This window comes from Platichthys flesus, chromosome 12, assembly GCF_949316205.1.
Source record: "Platichthys flesus chromosome 12, fPlaFle2.1, whole genome shotgun sequence".
NCBI classification, from domain to species: domain Eukaryota; kingdom Metazoa; phylum Chordata; class Actinopteri; order Pleuronectiformes; family Pleuronectidae; genus Platichthys; species Platichthys flesus.
In genome coordinates this window covers 12,098,692-12,109,851 of record NC_084956.1, presented here as the reverse complement: position 1 = coordinate 12,109,851, position 11,160 = coordinate 12,098,692, and the positions used below count along the sequence as shown (strand labels likewise).

The 11,160-nt window shown below is 40.4% G+C and overlaps 1 protein-coding gene across 1 annotated transcript; it reads left to right on the top strand.

The window, feature by feature from the left end:
• The first annotated feature begins 280 nt into the window (after positions 1-280).
• gclc (glutamate-cysteine ligase, catalytic subunit) lies at positions 281-11,160 on the top strand. Its single transcript, XM_062400943.1, has 16 exons — positions 281-937; positions 3,193-3,305; positions 5,484-5,666; positions 7,016-7,129; positions 7,255-7,313; positions 7,562-7,698; positions 7,892-7,966; positions 8,107-8,223; positions 8,354-8,492; positions 8,723-8,835; positions 8,921-9,013; positions 9,132-9,236; positions 9,340-9,421; positions 9,503-9,615; positions 10,205-10,325; positions 10,431-11,160. Exons 1-16 carry the CDS (start codon positions 788-790, stop codon positions 10,610-10,612), a joined length of 1,896 nt encoding a protein of 631 aa, XP_062256927.1. The 5' UTR covers positions 281-787; the 3' UTR covers positions 10,613-11,160.

The following is an 11,160-nucleotide window of genomic DNA, read 5'->3' as shown; positions in this document are numbered from 1 at the left end:
TTATATAATTTTACTTTTTCTGCTCTTGATCTTTCTCATAGGGCTGCTCAGGTTCAAGTCGACACCACCAGGGCAGCTCTGTGGTTTCCAGTGAATTGTCCATTTGTGCAAATGTTTACATTGATCGTGCAATTTCCCGTATTTCCAGTTTCCACCGTCCACCCTACTCTGATTGACAGCTCGGTGACAGGGGGAGGACCAAGCGCCGGAGAATGCTTAGTCACGGTGATGTCACCACGCTCTACGTCACATGTGCGGAGCCGGGAGGGCGTGGCGTCGCGCTGGTGAACTGTGAGTGCAGCAGCGTGAGGACGCACAGGTTTGAAAACACAGACCCACGGACCGGTTCACTCCGCTGGGACCTGACCGCTCTGGGGTGCACACAGACCGGTCTCACGCTGCCGCCGATATCGGAGCCGAGGCTTCCACGTGCTCACCCGTTAAATCGTCTGATTTATTAACCCGCTACAAGCCGCGGTGCTGGTGTCATACGTTCCCGAGCTAACCGGTCATTAGCAGGCGATTCGCAGGGGCCTGCTCCTCCTGGATGCCAAGCTGGGGTTACCGACAGGACACTCCTCCTAACAGCCTTCCAGAGACTGCGGGTTCCGCCGGTGTAGGCGTCCGACACCGGCCTCAAGAACCACACCCGCCACCCTTCGTCCTGACCTGGACTTCATGCTAGCCCCGTGCCAGGCTACACTAGCTAGCTAGCTAACGGTCGGTGTGCAGGTTGAAAGTGTGAAGACAGATAGGACCGCAGCCTCCGGCTCCCCGTGTGCGTGCGATGGGTCTGCTGTCACAGGGCTCTCCGCTGAACTGGGAGGAAACCAAGAAGTATGCGGACCACATCAGAAAACACGGCATCATCCAGTTCCTCAACATCTACCACAAGCTGAAGGAGCGGCAGAGGGACGTGCTGAAATGGGGCGATGAGGTGAGAAGTTGTGTTTTTTTTTTTGTGTGTTGTCGGTCTTCCATTCGAGCTGATCTCACACGTGGGAATACATATCCTCTGGTGCTGTTATTCATAATAATGTGTGTCTTCGGTCAGTCATGAGGCGTCTGCATGATGCAACAGGGCTGTTGTGTTGTTACAGAAAACGATTCGTCTGATCTCAACGCTGAAAACTGTATTTAATGCAAGAAACACATCTTAAATACAACTGCAGCTTTTCAATGTTGTGTGTCTGTCACTGACACTTTTCATTATGCGACAATGCTTCAACTCTCAATGTAGGACAGCGTTTAGCTTCAATACAGTTGCGCCTTTCAATAGCAAGTTGCTGTTGTCGACATGTTTCCATTCAATATCAGTTATATTTTCTTAATACTGAAAATATTTAAATGCTTCTAGTCTCAATGCAAGAAAATGTGCATTTAGCTTAAATACAGTGATCAATGCTGTCGTGCTATCGTCAACATTATTTCCATGATGTAACAGTGCTTTAGTATTCACTTTTGAAACTCTTTTTTTTTGCTCTTAATGCAAGAAAGATGTATTTAACCTAAATATAACTGCAGTTTAAATGATCTTTCGCTGTCATTGACATTTTTAACATGGTGCAAACTTTTGCTAAACACATAACGCTTCGATAGTTCAGTTTTCAATGTTGTGTCGACATTTCTCCATTATACAACAGGCCCTGGGAGCTGATTGAGAACAAGATAGTCAAATCAATTGTTACAGGTGAAACAGCTCTATGTTACAACACCGGTGATAACACTGTATTTACACACAGTTGGCTCGTTCAATTCTTAATAGACTCAATATTACTACACAGGACCGACGTCTAAATAGCCATACATTATCTAACATACTTAGTCATGGTTATGTAACCTTTTTTTAAATTTATATTGAGTATTACCAATCATTCAGCTTCCTATTACCTAATTCCTAAACTACTAATACAACGTATTTGGCTTTATCTCAGACTCATAGGTCGATATTTGTTAATTAGGAATTATGTTCTAAATTATATCTTTTTTTAAATATTATAAGTAATAGAAGTTAACTCGGGTGAACATTTTACACATTTTAAATTATAATGTTTTTTTTAACTTTAACTGTACTATTAACTCATAATTGTGTTATTTTTTTTATATTTGGGATAGTTTACGGTTTAGATAAATCTGGAACTGGAAAAGGTTTAAAATGATATGAGATCGATTACTTGCTGTGACCCATTTTAAGGACCACATGGCCAGTAAAGGCCATAAAAAGTTCAAACTTTGTTAGCCCATATCTACTTTTAATAAGGATCTGAGGCACATTCGAATAAAGTTCTTTGAAACTCTCTTGTGACCAAATCAGCTCACCAGATTTCAATAAGATCTGTGAAGGTGCTGTACAATTATGTGATAGTTAGATATGGAACTATCCCCACCCAGACATAGTGTAGTCCAAGTTGAAAACCCTGATCATTACTTTGTTTTGTCAGTTTATCAACACATTATCTTATACATGAAATTCCCCAACACGGCTTCAAAGGTGGGGAAATTGATGGCCGCAAATATGTGGCTGTGTTGAAATCTTGAAAACAAAACTTTTTTTTCAGTTTTGATCTACAATAGCTGCAACCCGCTTGGGCTACACATTTTTCCTGCTGCTTATAGTTTTTACAGCACTGACACTGCACATTGTCCTCATCACATAAACCCTTGCAGAATCGCAACTATGTTCACTACATATAGGACTTTGTCTGCCATAAAGAATGAGATGTTACTTTTGCTTCACCCCGCAGCAGCACTTTAACGAGACAAAAACCTGTTATACAGCATGTTAGGAGAATTATGCTTGGCGGTCACCTGTCTTGACTCTTTGTTTTAATTTATCTATGACATTCACAACAGTTTGTATTACTAGTTTCTGTCCAACATCAGTCCTGTAGAACGTCAGCGTGCTAAAACTCCAACAAAGTGTTTTGATTTGGAACAATGTGGAATGCTGTTGTTATAGATTAATCCCTCTTTCAGACAGGGGATTACAGGGGTAGCAGAGTCAAAGTCAAGGAAACATGACTGGTGGATTGGAGTTGATGTGATGGCGTCCCAGTCTGATCTTGAAAATGTTGTTTTGCCTGCTGTCTGTCGTCCGGTGTATGAAGTTAGACATGTATATGAATGCAGTGTTTGACTGTAATGTAATCTTTTGTGTGTTTGTTCTCTTGGATGTTAAATATTTGTCTCTAGGTTGAGTACATGCTGGTGGAACTGGATGAGAAGGATGAGAAGGTTCGACTCGTCCTGAATGGCAAAGATGTTTTGGAAACTCTCCAAGACCAGGGTGAAAAGATAAACCCCAAGTATGTAAGCTTTCCACAGCCCACGTGTGAACATTAACCTTGATGTATTACGCATTTTTAACGTGGTAGCTGTCTTTATACGGTCACTTTTACACAGGGGATATTTTATTTTCTTTGTGGTTACAGTTTTGTTTCCATCTTGGTTTCAATGGGCTAGATATATAAATTATTAAATTCTTAATCTGAACGACATTCAATAAGTAAATTCCACACTACAAGTACCAACATGGGTATAAAATGGGGCTTAAGGACACAGACAAAGCAGATAATAGTGTATGGCTGACAGACAACTCTGCCCCTTTCCTTCTACGGCCGCTCCTCGTTATCCTTTGTCACTCTCCGTGCTCTCTTGTACTCCACTTCCTGCTCACTTTGCAAATGAGCGTTCCCTGAATTCTGAATCAAATGAACAGAGGCCGGTGTATCTCAAAACACATTTACATGTCGTAGCGGATTGTTGTTGCTGCCTCCAAGTGGACTAACTCCAAATATGTTGCCTATGCAAAGACACATCACAACGGCGCATTTATGAACAGATGAATAATATACTATAAAGTTTTTTTATACTATATAAACTATGGTGCTTCTTTAAGCTTCAAAATCTAATGAAACCACCTATGAAAGAGAAATCAGTCGTCAGAGGAACTTTCCAATCTGAGCTCTGACAGCCTTTGAAGGGTCACATGTGTTTCAGGAGTCACAAGGAACAAATGGAAGGAAGTGGAGACCAGCAGAGTAAGGATGCAGTTCCCTCCAGGCAAACACACAGAATTTGCCTATAAGCCTGAATACTGCTGACTGTCCATTTGACTTTCAAAGTCAGCATTCATCGTTCATATTGCATGTGACTAATGATGCACTACACAAACAATTGTGAGTCATTTTAACACGATTCTGAGGAATTATTAAAAGCCTTTACATAGTCTAAGTCGAGACAAGCAAGTGTTGTTGATGGTATTGTGGAGTTGTTTTTAAAAAAAAATCCCAAAATAGCTAACCTGCTTATTTCAACTTGATAAACGTTAGGGTTAGGGTTATAGGACAGCAGAGACGGAAATCAGATGATGATTTCCGTCTCTGTATATAACTTAAAAAAAGTTCACGGGAGCATCCACTGGTGTGTTGCCTTCTGTTTTTTAATTCTTCCCATTCGTAGTGATAGTGCTCACTTTAAGCCCAACAATTGTTACACCCTATTTTTCATGCCTAAACATGATTTTATAAATATAAAAAACTTTTGAAGCTGGTGACCTGAATTATTTGTGAACTGCAAGAGTTTCACCATATTGTACAGACATCTGCACTTCTAAGTCAGATCAAAGAGCACAGATGATAAACTAGAAAGTAACACGGCAGAGCACATTCCTACATCAAGCTCCAACAGCCTCCTTAAACTCAACTAAGCTGCAAGAAATTGCACACACTCAAAGATATCAGTCCCCTAAATATGCCTGATATTATTCATCTAGATCCATGAATTGTTGCCTGGGAAATAAGTGAAAATGTCAAAAAAAATCATTAATGTTAAATAAAGTGCCAAAAAAATGCCAGGATCCGCCTCATTGTCCAGAGCCTTGCCGAAATATCATTGGTTCTTTCTTGTCTCCTGCTTCCACCAAGAATTATCAAAAGTTATTAGATGTTGAAAGTTTTAAAGTAGTTTGGTCGATTAATTCCAACTTGTCCAGACTTTATATTTGGGGTTAAAGCTAATTTAACTGAGGACGGCTGTGAGTGATATACGGATCCAAGCTCCACATAGGAATGTCATTTGCATATCAAAACTGTGGTAGCTTTCTTTTTTTAAAGAGTAGTTCTCTGCAGGCAGTGGACATGTGTTTTTACAAGCTCATGAGTGTTAAGCTTGCTCTCTGCCTATGACGTCTATGTAAATCTGTGAAGCCAACTTCACTCAGGGTAAATACCAGTGAATAGTAGAGCCGATGCATTCCTCATTACTGCCCCTCTGTCGCCCACACCACTGAGCACGCTCTGAAGCACAAATACGTCGAGTTAGCTCCTCCCGCCAAGACTATGGCTTATATCCAATAAGGTGAAAGTGGTCAGTTTATTTAATCAGAAAGCTTATTGATATAGTGATCCTATTATATTGTGGCCTTCTTTCATAATGGCTGATAAAAGTTTAACCTTTTCACAACACCTTTTATATCCCTGCAGTCACCCAACGCTCTGGAGGCCAGAGTACGGCAGCTACATGATTGAGGGAACTCCAGGGCAGCCGTACGGCGGCACCATGTCAGAGTTCAACACTGTGGAGGGCAACATGGGGAAGAGACGACGAGAGGCGTCGTCTGTCCTCAGCCAGAACGAAACCCTCTGCACCATCACCTCATTTCCAAGGTACGCAAGTTCACACTGGGATAACTATACAAAACAGGTTGAAAGTTTGATATAGAGCCTTTTCAATCAAGTGTTTCACCAAATAAAATCACCTTCCTTCAAAACCAATATAGAAATTTGTAGAGTGCATGCACCTCTACCAACAGTCTCTTTATGAAACCACATTTAGATTCACTACATCTGGATTTTTTTGTGTGATCTGCACCAAATTGCACACACATACATATCACTCACCAAAACATGTCTGATTTTCTTCATCAAGATCCATTAATTATTCTGAGAAATTAACAAGAACGTGGAAAAACATCTCTTATTGGTAAAGAAAGTGTAAAAAGAAAATCCTGAATCTGACCCCTGATTCTGAGCTGCACTAAAATTCAGGATCATATTAATGTTCAAATAGTTATTTTATGTCAGCAATCTATTGTAATAATTTTACAATATCCTTCAGCTGTTGGTGTAAGGCACTGTGGGATTGTGACTGTGGTAGTTTTTGTTAGGTTTACAGATTAAAGTAGCTTCCAGTTGAATAATATGACCTTGGTCTAGTTAGGGTCTTTGATTAGGTTGTTAGTTGGCTTGTTTGCTAGCTTTTTATATTCACTTTGGATTTAAGGTCTGTGACTCAACTGTGACGACGAGCAACTATTTCAAATGTGTGTGGGTTATTGTTTAGAGAGCTGGTGAATAATGAACAGGCAGTCAAGGTCAGATCAATCAATGATAACCTCACACCAGCTAAATACTGGCTACTATTTCACCAGGTAGAATGGACCATATATAATGACATGAAAAGGTTTCCCTCACAATGAGTGTGATTAACTTCATAATGACTAGTAAAGGGTCTAAAGTGTGGTGTAGTAAACTGATAAGCGTTTAACAATTATCCCAGCAAACTCAACTCTAATTTTAAACGTACATTTAGGAATGTAAAGTCATTGTGAGGGGAATTTATCAGTGTCCTGGCAGCAATGGTTTATAGATTTATAGGAAAAAAGGATTCAGGATTACGTAGCACTTTCCAGACCTAGAAATAAAATGCAATGATGCAAATGTATAAAAATGGAAAAACAGTATTAAAACAAAGCAAGATATTAAAAAAAAATACAGTAGAAGGAGATATAGATAAATTACTGGCGTATAATCTAAAGTGTTTCTGTAAGACCATAGCTATAGATTGCATGTCATTTAAATTTGACTTCCACAGAGAAGAACAGTGCATGTTGTGATCCTGTTCTGTCAAACCAGCTTCATTATCTCTGAAAAGGTCCATGAAAATGATTTATGGACACGAGTGGGAACCCAGAAAATGAATTTCATCTGTAATCTTCCTGCATGTTTCTGTCCAGGTCAGGTTGCCCAGGTTTCACCCAACCAGAGCACCGGCCAACTCCCGTGGAGAAGGGAGTGTCGAAGTCACTGTTTTTCCCTGATGAAGCCATCAACAGTCACCCGAGATTCAGGTATTTGTTCATGCTAATAACCTCAGCATGTGTGTATGTTTGCATTATGGACAGATCAAAAAATACGTTGTAGTTTGCTGTTGTCGAAGATAAATTATTGTGGGTGAATGGATTTGCTTTTTCAGCACCCTTACCAGAAACATTCGTCACCGAAGAGGAGAGAAGGTTGTGATCAATGTGCCAAGTAAGTCTGAGTTAATTAAAATACAAAGAGTATCACAACCACATATTGTGTAATAAAGATTTTTTTTAAATTATATTTCAGTAAGATTTTTGATTAAAATGCTATTCTTTAAGATATTCACTTTTCAAGTTCTCCATCCGTTGAAATGCAGATAACTGCAGTGGTATATAAATAAAACTCAGAATAGAATAGAAAATAGAATAGACACTAGAAAATAAGGGATATTTTTTTTATCTGTTGCATTTCAGTTTTCAAAGACAAGTGCACTCCATCTCCGTTTGTGGAGGACTTTCCTGAGGACGACGGGGAAGCGGCAAGGGCGGCTCTGCCCGATCATATCTACATGGACGCCATGGGCTTTGGCATGGGCAACTGCTGCCTGCAGGTACTGAACAGAAACGATGGACCAGTGTGGCGTCCCAGAGACATTGTAGTCCTTTAACAATGTTTTTGTTTCTAGCGATGAAGACAGGGTGATGTAACCTGCACTGTTAAGCTTTGTGTGACTTCTACTTTACAATCCCAATAAGTAATTTATTACTTTCTACTTCAGCCTCTTTTTTATTGTGCTGCTGCAGGTTACATTCCAGGCATGCAGCATTGATGAGGCCAGGTACCTCTATGACCAACTAGCAACTTTCTGCCCCATTGTGGTGAGTATATATAACATGGTCTTCCTCTTGTATAATATGATTAATTACGTCACGTCTTTTTCAGCAGGACACTGTAACTATGTCGATAGACTTTATTGTTCCCATTACTTCTACTGAATACAGTTTTCTCTTCTTTAAAGATGGCGCTGAGTGCTGCCTCTCCCTTCTACAGAGGCTATGTGTCAGATATTGATTGTCGATGGGGAGTTATTTCTGCCTCGGTGGACGACAGGACACCGGAGGAGCGCGGGCTGAAGGTGAGCAGCTGGAGCTGAAAAACAAACACTCTTGATAGTGTGCAAACTGTTTGAGTCAAAAGACAAATTACCTCTTAGGAATGTGCTGTGCTTAATTTTACCTATAGTAACCCTAGTTTTCCCCCTGCAGCCTCTGAAAAATAGCAAATACAGGATCTTTAAGTCGAGATACGACTCCATCGACAGCTACCTGTCGAGCTGTGGCGAGAAGTACAACGACATCGATTTGACGATAGACACGGAGATTAACGAACAGCTGCTCAGTGCAGGTAAGGTCATCTGGAAAGATGGGGGGGGATATATGTTTGAGAACAAATCCACGTAGTCCTCTAGATTCAAGATTTTTTTTTTTATTGTCAAATGCACAGCAATAACATTAAGCAGTTGCTGACAGTGAAATGCTTGAGTCTCAGGCTCTCTATAGGAATATGTGAAATAAATGACAAAATTCATGATGCTTGTAAAGTGATCATATGAATAATCATCTCCCTGTGTGCAGGTATCGACAAGCTGCTGGCACAACACATAGCGCACCTCTTCATCCGAGATCCACTCTCTGTCTTCGAGGAGAAAATACACCTGGATGATGAAAACGAGTCCGATCACTTCGAGGTAGGTTACCATTTTAACTAGAAGGGAGCCGACATTGCAGACTTGCCTTCAGCATATCTGACTATTTATCTTGCAACACCTGCAGAACCTCCAGTCGACCAACTGGCAGACGATGAGGTTTAAACCTCCACCGCCGAACTCTGACATCGGCTGGAGAGTTGAGTTTCGCCCCATGGAGGTAATATGAAAAGCTTCAACACAACCTAAAGTTGGAATCTTGGTTTATATTTAAAGACGCAGTAGTAGATACCAACTTTTAGTGAGTTAATTTAAATGTTTTTTGTTTTGTTTTTTAGGTGCAGTTAACTGACTTTGAAAACGCTGCGTACGTGGTGTTTGTCGTGCTGCTGACCAGAGTGATCTTGTCTTATAAACTGGACTTCCTAATCCCTCTGTCAAAGGTGAATACCAAAGATGATTCTACCAATTATATAAAATGAAATTAAACTGACATCAGGCTGCTGCTTCAGCTCTGTAATACAGAAAACACTTTTCTTTCTTTAGGTGGATGAAAACATGAAAGAGGCTCAGAAGAGGAATGCAGTCCAGGAGGGAATGTTTTACTTCAGAAAGGACATTTACAAAGGTGTGTGAAACAAACCGCTCGATGCTCATGGTCAGTTGATCAGATGAGAGCAGCTGGTAAACTTGTCATGTCCACCAATAGGCTGCAGCACGGTGCTGGACGGCGCCTCTTCTGCTCAGAACGGCTTGGAGACTGATGGAGGCGATAATGAAGAGTACACGCTGATGAGCATTGACACGATCATCAATGGAAAGGTGATAATCGTCTTGTATTAAATTACCTGACTGGGTATTGATGATATCTTTAGCTCGCCCTATGAGTCCCTCAGGAAGGGGCCTTTTAACAACTCCAGTCTCTCTGGAAGACTAATGGGGGAAGAGCTTGTCAAATTCAGGTGATCTGGAACACGCTGCCTGAGGAAATACAGCAGACTGAGTCAGTAGCTTCCTTTTAATCAAAGCTTATCTCTGATTTTATATATGTTTAGCTTTTATTATTGTAATGGGTGGTCATGCTTATGTTTCTGTCTGAGTTTTTCTTGTCTTTAGTTTATGTTTTTATATTTTATTATTTGTAAGCACTTTGTAAAGTTTGTTTTGAGAAATTGATGTCAATGTTTTTATTATTAAAATGGCTGCAAGGTCCCGAAGACTATTCACTGGTTAAAATATTTTTAATGTATGATGCTAGCAGTCTGAACACTGGTCAGAGAAATGGCAGACTGTCGTGTTGTTCCCGGTTCGAAGGACTCCCAGCTGTGCCTTAGCACATCCTCACAGAGCTGAGAGTGTGGCTCTCGACTTATCATCTTGTTTTAAAAGACAGGATTTTTTCTGTCACCAGGAGGGAGTTTTTCAAGGGCTCATCCCGATCCTCAACTGCTATCTGGAAAACATGGAAGTTGACGTCGACACAAGGTGCACCATTTTGAATTATCTGAAGCTCATCAAGAAGCGTGCCTCAGGTGAATATCCCCAAACCGTTTTAAACTTAATTTTAATGATGAGAGAGAGTTTCCCTCTTTATGCAGCTTTAAGGTTAAGCACAACTTTGTCTTTTCCCTAAACAGGCGAACTTATGACAATGGCCAAGTGGATGAGGGAGTTTGTCTCCACGCACCCGCAATACAAGCAGGACAGCGTCCTGACCGATAAGATCAACTACGACCTCTTCCTCAAGTGCGACAGGATCGGAAAAGGCGAGGAGCAGTGCCCGGAGCTCATCGGAAACCCTGTTAACAAGTTTAAATGAGGAAACACTGTAGAAAGTATTTTAAACACACGCATGTGAAGAGAGACCAAATGTATGGCTCAGAGCGTTAAGCAGTCCAAGTGTAAGAGAATGCAAAACAGCATGTGTGTGTTGTAAAAAACTAAAACACACTGGCATGTATGTATATATACTGTTTCAGATTTTTATGATTATACAAAATTATTTTAATAGGGTTAAGACATACAAAAAGGTTATGTAATAGAAATCAGATGTGTATTTATTTTTCTCTGGAAATTCCGCCTACCTGTGTGAGAATGTAAATGTAGCTAAGAGTTGTACAGTAGTCTGCTGCTTTTAGTCTTGTTCTGTAAATACTGTATCTCTTCTCGTTACTACTTAAACATCAGAGGCTTTTCTGCTGGATATGAGCTTTCTTCGCGTTTGATTGATTCTTTTCTTTTTTTTTCATACTTTTTTTTCTGCTGACATTGTAGTGGGACCTTGACGTTGATGTTGCATCCAATTGGAAATGTTAAAACATTGTTTGCTATGTGATGCTGCTTCATAATAAATATGTACACCAGTAA